The sequence below is a fragment of the Eutrigla gurnardus genome, assembly GCF_963514095.1.
Source record: "Eutrigla gurnardus genome assembly, chromosome: 18".
NCBI lineage: Eukaryota > Metazoa > Chordata > Actinopteri > Perciformes > Triglidae > Eutrigla > Eutrigla gurnardus.
In genome coordinates, this window is record NC_139929.1 from 22,877,534 (window position 1) to 22,892,388 (window position 14,855).

Genomic DNA, 14,855 nt, shown 5'->3' on the forward strand with positions numbered 1-14,855 from the left:
CCTGATCCCTGATTGTTTTCACCTGTTGCTCGTAATCTCTCTGTGTATTTAAGTCTGCGTCTCCCCTTGTCTTGTGCCAGTTCGTCTTACGTCACGTCAAGATCCTTCGTCCATTCACAGCCATCAAAAAGATTCACAGTTAAGTTGGTATTTTTGTAGTGTTATGTTAGTAGTCTCGTTTTTTCCTCATTTGGAGTGATCTTTTGTTTGAAGTTTAAGTTTTGCGTTAGCCTGGTTTTTCCTTGATCTTTTGTTTTGTACTTTTTACATCTTATGTTTTTTTGAATAAAGACCCGTTCATTCTGCCTCTGCATTTGAGTCCTCCCTCCTTGCCCGAATCCTGACAGTACGAACTGGCCAGTAAGGACCCAGCAGAGGCAGAGCAGCAGCCAAACATGGACCCAGACATTTTTCTGAAAGAACTCGATGAGGTTATGGACAACCTCCAGTACCTCCAAGCCTGCTTTGAGTACGCAGACACCAAGGAGGAGAGGAAGTCTTCCCGGAAGGAGGCTGGGGAGCTGGTTTCCTCCAGGCCGTGGCTCAGGGGTTCTCTGCCTGCCTGGGTGAAGGACTTTATCTCAACCCCTGAGCCCCGGCCATCCTCCACAACCAAGCTACCAGCCCATGCCGCAGTCACAGCTAAGCTATCAGACCATGCCTCAGCCACAGCCCTGCTATCGGCCCATGCCTCAGCCACAGCCAAGCTACCAGCCCATGCTGCAGTCCCAGCTAAACTATCAGCCCATGCCCATGCAGGGTTTAAGATATTTAGGCATCCTCTTCCCACCTCCTCAGTTAAAAGACCTGATTAAAGTCAATTTTGACCCACTACTTCATAAAATTGCCTGTGATTTTAATAGGTGGTCAACACTGAATTTGTCAATGATTGGAAAGGTGAACGTTGTGAAAATGAACTGTGTCCCCATAGTCAATTATTTGAATTCTATAGGTACCTACAACTACGTCACATGCATATGGGAAATTTTAGACCCAACACTTCAGCTCCTAAACTGGCTGAGTTCCTAGAAAATATATTAAAGGTCTATAGGCTAGGATTCAAGGATTATATTATTATTTTATGATCATTCAGACAGTAGGGGATGGGGCCATAATGGCTCCCAAGAGCATATGGGAGAGGGATTTAAGTCTGACACTGGGGAAGCTGAAGATATGTGCAAACATGAGAACAATGTCAAGAGATGCAAGAGTACATTTAATACACTTTAAAATCCTGCAGCGCTTTTAATGGACTGCATCTAGACTGTTTAGATTATGTTTGATTGCAAATCCAAACTGCAGGTGAAATTGATTCCCAAATCAGTGCTGCTTCCTAATTGGACAGGCTGATATGTCAGAAATATGATTGACTTGCAGTTACATTGTTGTTTTAGTGTTCCCTTTACTTTTTTGAGCAGTGTATCCTCATATGTAACGTGTTTATGTTTTTTATAAAGAAGTGTATAGATTTTAGGAGAGTGTTGCCAATAAAAGAATTGGACCTGAAAGAGTTTTTCTTCCACAATGGCCAGTCAATGGCATCAATGCCTTTGTCATCCAGAAATGGTCTTCAAACTCTGGCCAGATGAGGCCGGGAATTGTCCTGCACCAGGAGGAACCAGGGCCCACTGCACCAGCACACCAGGAAGGGGAAGGGGAATTAACTCAGGCTGTGTGGGGCCTGGGGGGAGACCTGCTGACCTGTACTGAGAACATCGGCAGGCGGCAAAAGGAACACTTTGAGGATATCTTGAACCCAATAAACACGTCTTCTGTGGAGGAGGCAAAGCCTGAAGACTTGGGGGGGTCTCCCATTTCCCTGGCAGAGTAAACAAGTGGCCTCCATGATAAGAGCCGTTCAAATTCTCTAAATGCAAAGGAAAGGAGCTCCAATGCTTCCTTACAGAGCTCCTTTAGCATAGGATGCAACGGACCTTCCTATATGAAAGGAAAGGAGATTACGCCGACCCACAATTCCTTGCGAGGGCAACATTTAAAGTGCTGCACACCTCGGCCATTCATGAAAACAAACGATATGCGTATTTGCAATTTAACAATTACTTTCATGAAGACATATAGTAATTGGAATTGTTTTCATGAATGTGTGTGGACAGTGATAATAATTGAATGGTATTTTTTGATTGATTTAAATCATCTTACAAATGTTTGACGGAAACAAAACTAAAACTACAAATGAAATGTAAATACAGCGGTCAAACAGGAAGGAGGAGCTGCTGGACCTGAAGCTGGTCAGTGAACGAGCTGCTTATACAACCAACAACATGGGGAGAAGTGGACGATGTGTTTTTTGTAGTACATTATTGTAGTTTCTCCAGCGCAGATGCACGTCAATCACCGGTGCCAATCATCAGCTGTCAATCATCAGCACGTGCATTATAATGACGTAGCTTAGTGAAAGTCCGATCGGATTCTCATGCATTCCCTAAATCCTTTTGAGTTCTCCTATCGCCTTTCCTTAACCCTGTGACGTTTTCCCCAGAGGTCAAGGAATAGGAATTTTTTGACTATTCGACTACAACCCTGGTTTACTGATTGTAGAAAAGAGGAAACCAACGTGTTGCCTGTGAGCATTTGATTGCCCGCAGGCAGTCAATGAGTCCAAAAATAACACATGATACTGATATAGTTTTCCGGTCAAAGCATATTATTGACATTTTCTACAATGGGAGTACCAGCAGTGTGAGGAGGTGCTGAGCATCTATTCTGCAATAATCGTGCATGTTATCAGCTCTTGAACCAAATGAGCGTACTTGCCAACTCCATAACCCACATAGACCGACAGGTCTGTCCTCTCTCTCTACATCCTCCAGCCTCCCCTTTGTCCAGAGCAAGTAAGTTGGTTCCACAGATATTTGATATTATAGCAACCAGATGTCAAACAATGCTCTTAACTGAAAAAAAGCGGCTGGATGTTTTCAGAAGAGCACCTGCTGCTTTCTTTTGGGGGGAAAAGCACTTCGGACAACTTTGCACACAAATGCGACAAATGTGAAATTGTATTGACTTTCAAATGTTGACACAGATAAGATGTTGTACATTAACAGAGAAATCATGAAACTAAATAATTTACAATATCCTAATAAATGTAGCCTATTCATATTTAAATGTAGAATAGCAAAATGTTATTATTTGGTAAGATTATGGAAAAAAGTAGCCCTACATGTTAGTCTCTACCTTTCAAGTAGCTCTCAGTCTCATAAAGGTTGGTTACCACTAGGGCTGGGCGATTTTTTTCAATTTAATTTTAACTCCTTAAACCGACACCTTATCGTGGTGGAGGGATTTGAGCACCTGAATGATCCTAGGAGCTATGTTGTCCGGGGCTTAATGCCCCTGGTAGGGTCTCCCAAGGCAAACAGGTACTAGGTGACAGGTCAGACTAAGAGCGGTTCCAAAGCCCCCTATGACTGGAAAAAAATCAAGGATGTTTACGTCGTCCAGAATGGCGTCACCAGGGCCCCACCCTGGAGCCTGGGGTTGGGGTTCGCAGGCGAACGCCTGGTGGCCGGGTCTCTGCCCATGGGACTTGGCCGGGCACAACCCGAAGGAGCGACATGGGCCCTCCAGTAGGCTTACCACCCACAGGAGGATTCAGAAGGGGCGGGTGCGGTGTGATTTGGATGGCTGTTCTGGGCGGATGCCCCGGCGACCCAGTCCCGGGGCGGTGACACTAGCCTTGGGGACATGGAATGTCACCTCGCTGGGGGGGAAAGAGCCTGAGCTAGTGTGGGAGGTTGAGCGCTACTGGCTAGAGATAGTCGGGCTCACCTCCACGCACAGTCTGGGCTCTGGAACCCAACTCTTTGAGAGAGGCTGGACTCTCTTGTACTCTGGAGTTGCCCGCGGTGAGAGGCGTCGAGCTGGTGTGGGCTTACTCATAGCTCCCCAGCTCGGCCGCCATGTGGTGGAGTTTTCCCCAGTGAACAAGAGGGTCGTTTCCCAGCGCCTTCGGTTCGGGGATAGGTCTCTCACTGTTGTTTCGGTCTACGGGCCAAACAGCAGGGCAGAGTACCCGGCCTTCTTGGAATCCTTGGGAGGGGTACTGGAGAGTGCTCCAACCAGGGACTCCATTGTTCTACTGGGGGACTTCAACACTCACGTCCGAGATGACAGTGTTACCTGGAGGGGCGTGATTGGGAGGAACAGCCTCCTCAATCTGAACCCGAGTGGTGTTGTTATTGGACTTCTGTGCTATTCATGGTTTGTCCATAACGAACACCATGTTCAAGCATAAGGGTGTCCATCAGTGCACGTGGCACCAGGACACCCTAGGCCGGAGGTCAATGATCGACTTCGTGGTCATGTCATCTGACCTCCGGCCGTATGTCTTGAATACTCGGGTGAAGAGAAGGGCTGAGCTGTCAACTGATCATCACCTGGTGGTGAGTTGGATCCGCTGCCAGGGGAGGAAGCTGGACAGACTTGGCAGAACCAAACGTGTAGTGAGGGTCTGCTGAGAACGTCTGGTGGAACCCTCTGTCAGGGAGGTCTTTAACTCCCACCTCCAGGAGAGCTTTGACCAGATCCCGAGGGAGGCTGGGGACATTGAGTCCGAATGGACTTTGTTCTTCCGCTTGAAGCTGTGGCCATAAGGTCTCCAGTGCCTGTCGTGGCAGCAATCCCCAAACCCAGTGGTGGATACTGGAAGTAAGGGATGCTGTCAAGTGCAAAAACGACTTCTACCGAACCTGGTTGGCCCGGGGGACTCCATAGGCAGCTGACGGGTACCAGCAGGCCAAGCGTGCTGCAGCATGCTGCAGCGCAGGCAGTCGCTGAAGCAAAGACTCTGGTCTGGGAAAAGTTTGGGGAGGCCATGGAGGAGGACTACCGGTCGGCCTCGAGGAAATTCTGGCAAACCATCCGGCGCCTCAGGAAAAGCAAGCAGCCCTCGACCAACACTGTTTACGGTGGAGGTGGGGAGCTGTTGACTTTGACTGGGGATATCGTTGGGCGGTGGAAGGAATACTTTGAGGATCTCCTCAATCCCACTGACACGCCATCCATAGAGGAAGCAGAGGCTGGGGACTCGGAGGTTGATCCATCCATCACCCGAGCCTAAGTCACTGAGGTAGTTCCTCGGTGGCAAGGCACCGGGGGTGGATAATATCCGCCCTGAGTACCTCAAGTCTCTAGATGTCGTGGGGCTGTCTTGGCTGACACATCTCTGCAACATTGCGTGGCAGTTGGGGACAGTGCCTCTAGACTGGCAGTCTGGGGTGGTGGTCCCTCTATTCAAAAAGGGGGACCGGAGGGTGTGTTCCAACTATCGGGGATCACACCCCTCAGCCTACCTGGTAAAGTCTATTCCAGGGTACTGGAGAGGAGAATTCAGCCGATAGTTGAACTTCGGATTCGGGAGGAACAATGCGGTTTTCGTCCTGGCCGTGGAACACTGGACCAGCTCTATACCCATGTGTTTTGTGGACCTGGAGAAGGCATTCAACCGTATCCCTCGTGGCATTCTGTGGGAGGTACTTTGGGAGTATGGGGTCGGGGGCCCTCTGCTAAGGGCTGTACGGTCCCTGTACGACCGGAGCAGTAGCTTGGTTCGTATTGCCGGCAGTAAGTCAGACCTGTTCCCGGTGCATGTTGGACTCCGGCAGGTCTGCCCTTTGTCACCGGTTCTGTTCATTATTTTTATGGACATAATTTCTAGGCGCAGCCATGGGCCGGGGGGGATCTGGTTCGGGAGCCACTGGATTTCATCCCTGCTTTTTTCGCGGACAATGTGATGCTCCTTCGAGCCAGGACCTCCGGTTTTCAGCTGAGTGTGAAGCAGCTGGGATGAGGTTCAGCACCTCCAAGTCTGAGGCCATGGTGTGACGACCCTCCCTGTTCTCTCTCTCTCTCTCTCTCTCTTTTGACATCAGCAGGGTCGTCAGTAGCATTGGCACCACCTGGGCTCTGAGAGTCTGGGTGCTTGTAACACTCTCCTAGTGCTCAGTATCGGGGCGCTCTCCTCCCAGAGACACCTTGCTTGGCTTTTGTTTGGCATTTGGGTTTCTTTACTCCTTCTTACAACATTACACTCACACTTCTCCATTCATGCATTCATCTACACAACTGATTCCACTGACTACACATGCCATGATTAGTTTAGGTTACTTTTTCAGGTTAATTTTCATCAATAAATACTTAAGTTAATTATCTCCTGTGTGCATCTCCTTCCTTTGTCATGGCCGTGCGGCCCGGTTTGTGACAAGTGGGGGCTTATCCTGCTCATTTTGCTTTGTTGGAGGCTGGTGTGTGGTGGCCCTCTGAGGTAGGGTTTTGTTTGTTTTTTGCGTTTGGAAGATGCATTTTTGAGATAGCTGATTTGGTTGTTTGGTTTGGTTTGATTGTTATTTCAGTTTAGGGGGAGTCTTTTTGTCCTGTAGCCTCATGGTTGGCTTGAGTGGGCAGGTGAGAACTGTCAGGTGTGATTGCATGGTCTTCCAGTCTGGTAATTCTTGGCTTTTGTGGAGTTTCTCTTGGTAAGTCTAGCAATGTGGTCCATTTGGGCTCATTGGTTTTCTTGTTTTAGTTTGTTATTTTTTAGTAGTGTGCGGTTGGAGTAGTGGTCTCGGGGACACGTCCACAGCTGGTAGGTGAGTAACTCGCTTGCTGGGGGCTTAGCTGGGCTGCTGGTTTGAGTGTTTAAATAACCCACCACTAATCTGCATGAATATTAGGTATAGTGAGTTAGATTAGTTTTTGGATAGGCAGGTTAGTTAGAAGGGGATGTCACATTAGTTTGGGGGGACATTTGTAATGTTGTCTTGTTACATTGGATGACCTTGGGTCACTGGCGGCCCGGTTTGTGACAATGGTTCTCGACCATAAAAAGGTGGCTTTCTCCCTCCGGGTTGAGGGAGAGTTCCTGCCTCAAGTGGAGGAGTTCAAGTGTCTTGGGGTCTTGTTCACGAGTGAGGGAAGGATGGAATGTGAGATTGGCAGGTGGATCGGTGCGGCGGCCGCAGTCGTTGTATCAGTCGTTGTATCGGTCTGTTGTGGTGAAAAGAGAGCTGAGCCGAAAGGTGAAGCTCTTGATTTACCAGTCAATCTACATTCCTACCCTCACCTATGGTCATGAACTCTGGGTTGTGAACAAAAGAATAAGATCCCGGATACAAGCGGCTGAAATGAGCTTCCTCCGGGGGCGGGGCCCTCCCATAGAGATAGGGTGAGGAGCTCCGTCACGCGGGAGGAGCTCGGAGTAGAGCCGCTGCTCCTCCACATCGAGAGGAGCCAGCTGAGGTGGCTCGGGCATCTGTATCGGATGTCCCCTGGATGCCTCCCTCGGGAGGTTTTCCAGGCATGCCCCAATGGGAGGAGACCCAGGACATGCTGGAGTGACTACGTCGCCCGGCTGGCTCGGGAACGCTTTGGGATCCTCCCGGAGGAGCTGGAGGAAGGGAGAGAGAAGTCTGGGTGTCCCTGCTCAGGCAGCTGCCCCTGTGACCCGGCCCCGGATAAGCGTAGGACAATGGATGGTTGGATGGATGGATGGACTTTCCTTTGTAAAATGGCTGAACTGCAAAATCACGATTTAAAAACAGTTCTAGACTCCGCAGATTGTTTTGCTTTAAGGGACTCAGTAGTAGCTGACTCTCACTTTCCAGAATGCGCGCAAAAGTCAGCCACATACAATCACATTCACTGTGCCCCGACAGACACTGTGCCCCGACAGAGTGTCTAAGATGGGATTTTGATCCATCTTAGACACTTCTTGGATGCTTTTACACTCAGCTTCTTCTTTTTTTTTTAGATAAAATCACAAACTGAGAAACATTGACCTACCGAGTGTCTCACTGTAAACAGCCCTCCAGCCAATCCCATTCACTGAGGCGTCTGTCCTGAAGACGATGAACAGCTGGTTGGTGGAGGAGCGCAGATCGGGTGGGAGCACTGCACCACAGAATTTCCCTAACAAGGGTGCCAAGGTGTCCTGTCCATCATACAATGCCACGTAGTCATAGCGACAGGAAGAAGATGCCTCCAGGTGGAAGGTGTTAAATCTATCGAGAGAGAAAAGTAGAACTTCCTGTTAGAGCTAGTTTTCTTAAAGCACCAACATCCTGATTCCAGTCAGAATACTTGAAGTACTGTGTTGTACTGTGGCCATGCTCTCTCAAATACTATCAGTTTTTGTTCAGTCCTTACTTGAGATCCACCACTTTGCCAGCTCGGACCATGATGTGGTAGGTACAATTGATGTTGTGGTGGTAGTTGGTCATGGAGAGTGCTGGACTGCTCACTGATCCCATAGTACTGTTGAAGAAACCACCACATGCTGTAGACACACAAATACACACACACACACACACACACACACACACACACACACACACACACACACACACACACTGGTGCTATGACTCGTGTTGTATATGGTTTTCCCTTGACTTCATGTATTGCAACACAGTAGAATGGCAGTTTGGGAATAATCATGCAATTGAAATCTAATGATTATTGTACATAGGCCAATAATGCAGTTAAACCTTCAAACTAAGATATTTCAAATTGAAATATAGTTTGTACTTGCAAAACTTTCTTTTTTTTATGAGTCGGGACGACATTACGCTACAAAACCAACGTTTGATTTAGGCAACCGATCCAGCACAGGTTTGACAGATGCATTTGTCCAAAATCCTTAGATTCCCACCTTGTTTTCGTTTGCTTTATCATTCAATCTGATAATTATAATACAATACCATCCATCCATCCATCCATCCATTGTCTACCGCTTATCCTGTATACAGGGTCGCGGGGGGGCTGGAGCCGATCCCAGCTATCATTGGGCGAAGGCAGGGTACACCCTGGACAGGTCGCCAGTCTATTGCAGGGCCAACAGGTAGAGACAAACAACCATTCACACACACATTCACACCTATGGGCAATTTAGAGTCATCAATTAACCTATCCCCATCCTGCATGTCTTTGGACTGTGGGAGGAAGCCGGAGAACCCGGAGAGAACCCACGCTTACACGGGGAGAACATGCAAACTCCACACAGAAGGAACCCGGGGCCGACCCGGGAATCCAACCCAGGATCCTCTCGCTGTGAGGCGAGAGTGCTACCTACTACACCACTGTGCAGCCCTTATAATACAATACAATTAATATAATTAATATAATATAATTATTGCCTCTTCATTACTTACGAATGGCTCTGTATTGTGCCATGAATCCATTGTCTGAGGTCACAGAGTCAGAGTAGAAATGGAGTAACATTGGGCCGAAGCTGGAGAAGGATCCTGGGATGCTGCTTCCACACAGAGTGGCTATAGCAGGGCCACCAGTAGCCAGGCCGTAGATCTTCAGGCCATCATACAGACAGGTCGAGTGTGCTAGACAACAGACAAACAGGCCACATACATTAACAAGAATACAAAATATTTATTTCCATCTGCAGGTTGTTCTTTGTCTGTGTGTTGTTAAAATTACCTTCCACTTGGAAGACTTGGAAGGTGAGGACGACCACGGTCTGGTCTCCAGCGTCTATGGTGTAGTTGCAGTCGGAGTTGTCAGGGTAGTTGGCTGGGTAATTTGGGGAAACCACACGACCATCCAGAGCTGTGAAGTTTGCGCCACATCCTGATAAACAGAAGACACCAGAAAGTCTGCAATACTTTCTTTAAATCTTATATGAACTGGCCACCTCATACCTCACTCCAATAATGAAGTGCCTGCCATCTTAGTTAAAACTTAAGTTAAAGCTATTTCTTAATGCAATTTCATAATGAAATAGCAAATAATCACACATGGAAAATCCAGTTTTTAACATGTCTTTCACAATTTAACTTAAAGCAAATGTTCGTCTTGCGTTACTAACGTGAGTTTGACCGCAGGGCTATTTGTGATGCACAAGAGAGGAGGTAGGGCTTATCTCCATGTCGACAACAAGGTTTCATTCAATTATGGCTGAAAGAAGCATATTGTGAAGTCCTCGATACACTGTGAAAGCAACCAAACCATCATTCAGAGGTGCTCAGTGAATTTCAATAAGCTGTATTCACTGGCTCTAGCAAGACACATCAGCTGGTTTACCAGAGCTGGATGAACCCAAATTAAACTATTTAGCTGTGATTTAATCGCAACAAACAGATAAAAAAGGATGCTGAACTAACTCCATAATGATAATGATCAGTTAAAAAATCTGAAGTCATCTTTGTTCTGTCCATCTGCATGACGACAAGTGAACTACTTTAAAGTGCTTTTTTTCTGAATGGAGTCTGGATCATAGTCGGTTTGTGTATTGGGGAGACACACTACCAAAGGGGAAAAGACAGGAATTTCAGAGGCAGGGGCCTTTGTCTCTGATTGGCTCTGACCCCGGTCTCTTATTCGCTGAATTGTGGGAATTTTTGTGGGAAAAATAAATCAGGCAGAGTGCATAAGGCTTAATATACTACATGTGAAACTGTAGTTATCCTGCTCCTCCTTGAGCAGCTAAAATGAAGAGAACTGTAGACGTGTTTCCCCGTCAACACCTGTCTCAGCAAAGACATGACATCATCGGTGGCTACTGACCCAGTGAAACACTGCTTATAATATACTGTATATCATATCATATATAAGATAAGATATTACCTAACAAGAGCATTTTAAGTTTATTTTTAAATAAATGAGGTTATTGTGATGTATTGTTTGTGTTGAGATTTAAATTAAGAAAACACCCTGAGATATTTTCAGGAGCCGCCACTTGTCTTGATTGAAGGATGCTAGACTATGCTAACATTGTAGCTGCTCCATCAACACTCACAATAACATTATCTAGACATAAATACAGCAGTGACCTTGTTGTTTGTACCAAAGACATTTCTACACATAGTTTGGCTTGGTCTCTGGACTATCGTGGAGCTCTGGGTGATCACAGAAACAGGATTCAGCAACACAAGGGACACCAGGAGGAGAATCTCAATGCTGTTAGGCTTTTAGACACAGTGTCATGTATTATTCACGTCTTCGCATCGACTTGTGTGCAATCGTGATGCGCAAAAAATAAATTAAAACAGCATTACAGCCACAGTCAGTCAGTATTGCCATATTATCCATGAAGCTGTCTTGGTTGCCTTGTTCTTACTGGTGCTGAAGGAAGCTGAGAAACCTCTGCCAGGACCATCAGTGCCTTGGAATCTGCTTGTGATGATGTTATATGGAGCAATGACGGGGCCCGGGGCGACCGATCCACAGCCTGTTGACAGCAGAGCCTCAGTGATTTGGGTCTGACCTGACCACACCTGCAGGAAAATGCAAACTGATTAAGAAACATACTGAACATATCTGAGATGTATATTTGGCAACTTTGCACATTGTCATTTCAAACTACAATTACAGGCAACTGTCTTTTTACAATTTACACATCACATTTAAATGCTTGAGGAAACTAGTTGGACTGTGAAAGCTTTATACCATATGATTACATACGTTACATATGAAGGACTAACTTACTCATAACTAACAAACCAACAATCAATAGCTTATTGATTCACACACTAAGGCTGCTACCAGACCTCTGCATTGTTGCCCACAACTCTGAACAAAATGTTTTTTACAACCTTCATATCTGTCATCTTTTGGACATTCAATAAAATATACTAGAAGCTGTCATGACTGGGATTTGTTTTGATTTCCAAGTTTATTTTAAAGGCATCCCTGTCTTGTCTACCGTCATGTCTGTGGGTTTTTGTAGTGTTGGTTTCCTGTTTTATTTTGTAGTCCTTCTGTCTTGTGTTGTCATGTGCTTTACTTCCTGCCTTGGTTTCCCTCCTTTTTCTGTCTCCCAGCTGTGTCTCATTGTCTCGTCAGCCTTGCCTCTTGTTCTCCCCAATCACCATAGCCTGCCCTTGTGTCTCCACATCTGTCTGTCATTTAACCTAATCAGCCCTTTGTATTTAGTCTGTGTGTTTCTGTTCTGTCTTTGCTTGGTTCTCCTGTGTTATGTATTTTTCTACGCTTTGGATTCTTGTTCTGTTTCAATAGTTTTCTGCTTGTTTGGCCTCCCTAAGTGTTTGGATGTTTTTGTATAGTTTTTTCCCCCTGTGGTCTCCCTGAGTTTTTGGACTTTATTTTTTGTTAATTTATTATTTAAATCTTTTTTTTTTTGCTGCATTTGGGTCCTTACCTCCTTCATTTCGAGTACGACCATGACCGAAGCATAGATAGATGTGTCTTCTTTGAATGTATTTGCTATTGTGGATACCTGCAAACTAATCAACTTAATGCAAAGTTTGCCATTTTGAACCAAAAATAGGTCAGATGTACCACTAGCCCCTTTTACGCAGACAATTCTGCCGTAATAGCGAAAAGGTCAAAATATGCCGCGAAGCAGACCGTTCAGATAAAACTTTGTTTGCAGCGCAATGGTGTCTGCGTTTGGATAGCACCTCGGCTTTTGGCTTTTCCAGGCCAAAATGTTGAAAAAATATATTTTGCTCAACAGCCACAGCTCCCCACTAGAGCAGTTTGAAGTTAATTTTAAGTTTGATACACTCCAGGCACACTAAAACCATTTGAAATCTGGTGATAATAAATGTGTCCTTTTTTTTACCTGAAGAAAATGTTGTCTTTTTACCTTTCTTTCTTTCTTTCTTGGAGTACAACAGAATGCTTAATTTACATGTTAAAATCACAAATTTGGCTGGGGGGGAATAGTCCCTCCCAGATCGATTCTCTTACCGATAAATCTGGAAGCTTACTGAGAACTACTCTCAACTCTGTTACTTCTCTATAAAAAATTTAAAAAAAACTTGAAAACAAAGGAAGTTAGCTCCACGGTAAAACTCTCAAAGTCATGAATTAAAACAAAAATCAACCCTCCATAAAGCATCTGGATTCCCTCCTACTTGTTGCCAGATCGTTTCGTCAGTTCAACATAATAGAGCGTATATTGTTTATATTGCTCCTTAGTGTTTGCTCTTTTCTCTCCTTGTTTAGCTTGTGTAGCTAATGCTTCTCCTGTTTTCCTTCAACCTCGTCTCAGATCGTCGTGTTTGCCCTGTGATCTTGTGCTGCTTCATTCCTGCCTGCCTGCCTGTCTGTGGAGCTACCAGCCTGTTTCCTGCTCTCCTGTGTCTCCACGCTGTGTGAGTACGCCCAAGATGGACATTACGGTGCCGTGCTGCAACGCCGCCATTACCACGTCACAGACACCACACAAGAGACACTCGCACTGATGACTTCACTAGTTCCCGGGACATCGACCACCCCTCCCCATTGCAGTTGTGTTGCACATTTCAACATTAAACTTGTTATTTAATTGTTTCCCTGTCTTCTGATTCATGCATTCGGGTCCAGTCTACATTCAAACCTTAATGAAGACAGTCTTACAACATATAAGAAGGCTCTCTGTACTGCCAGAGCAGCCTACTACTCATCTTTTAATAGAGTAAAAATAAAAACAACCCTAGATTTCTTTTCAGTACTGTAGCCAGGCTGACAAAGAGTCACAGCTCTACTGAGCCATGTATTCATATAGACCTTAGTAGTAATGACTTTTTGTAATAACATTTTTAGCTATCTGAGACAAAATTACTCACTTCTTGCCTTCAATCGGAAGCACGTTGACCTCAAATTCAGGAATCTTAGAAATAGCATTGAGACCTGATATACTGTATATATAGACTGCTTTTCTCCAACCAACCTTAACGAACTAACAAAGTTCTCTTCATCTAAACCTTCAACTTGTCTCCTAGACCTGATACCAACTAGACTACTCAAAGAAGTCTTACCCTTAATTCTCATCCTTATTAGATATGTTCAATGTGTCTTTATGAACAGGCTATGCGCCGCAGCCCTTTTGAAGTAGCTGTAATTAATCGATTATCCAGTGATTTTTAGATTTAAGATCCTTGAGAAAATTGTCGCCAATCAGCTGTGTGACTTTCTAAATAACAATAGTCTACTTGAGGACTTCCAGTCAGGATTTAGAGTATATCATAGTACAGAGACAGCTCTGGTGAAAATAACAAATTACCTCTAATTGCTTCTGACAAAGGACCGGTTTCTGTACTTGTCCTGCTAGATCGTAGTGCTGCGTTCAACACCATTAACCATGAGATTCTTAAATGACTGGAAAAATGAATTGGCATCAAAGGAACCAGATTAAGCTGGTTTAAGTCCTATTCTTCCAATAGCTCTGTTTGTGCATGCACTGAAGTTAGATATGGTGTTCCCCAAGTTTCTGTGCTAGGACCAATTCTTTTCAACTTATATGCTTCCTTTAGGTGATATTAAATCACTCTATAAACTTCCGTCCTATCTTCAATTTACCCTTCATCTCCAAAATCCTCGAAAAAACAGTGGCCTCCAACTCCATTCTCACCTATCCCACAATAACCTGTATGAACAGTTCCAGTCCGGTTTCTGTCCACTCCATAGCACTGAAACAGCACTCATCAAAATCACCAATGACCTCCTTATGGCATCTGACTCTGGACTCCTCACCATCCTCATCCTCCTCGGTCTGAGTGCAGCATTCGATACCATCTGTCACACCACCCTCCTTAACAGGCTATCTTCCATTGGCATCACCCACACTCCTTTAGACTGGTTCACATCTTACTTCTCTGGCCGCACCCAATTCATTCAACTTAAGTCCCTTAAATCCATCCCCTCCCCCGTCACTTCAGGTGTGCCCCAGGGCTATGTCCTGGGGCCCCTCCTTTTTATCATCTACCTCCTTCCCCTCTGCAATATCCTCCGTAAATTTAACATTCACTTCCACTGCTATGCTAATGACACCCAGCTCTACCTCACATTACATTTACATTTAGGTCATTTAGCAGACGCTTTTGTCCAAAGCGACTTACAATAAGTACATTTGTCAAAAGAAGGAAACAAAGAAACCACAA

General features: G+C 45.4%; 1 protein-coding gene across 1 annotated transcript in view; it reads right to left on the reverse strand.

The window, feature by feature from the left end:
* Positions 1-14,855, reverse strand: part of cubn (cubilin (intrinsic factor-cobalamin receptor)) — a gene marked incomplete at its 5' end in the record, with an annotated part of 190,573 nt that overhangs the window by 29,698 nt on the left and 146,020 nt on the right. Inside the window, 5 exons of the mRNA XM_084033641.1 lie at positions 7,801-8,018; positions 8,164-8,293; positions 9,165-9,350; positions 9,448-9,597; positions 11,087-11,243. Coding sequence (XP_083889767.1) covers positions 7,801-8,018; positions 8,164-8,293; positions 9,165-9,350; positions 9,448-9,597; positions 11,087-11,243 — 841 coding nt within the window. The remainder of the gene's footprint in view (positions 1-7,800; positions 8,019-8,163; positions 8,294-9,164; positions 9,351-9,447; positions 9,598-11,086; positions 11,244-14,855) is intronic.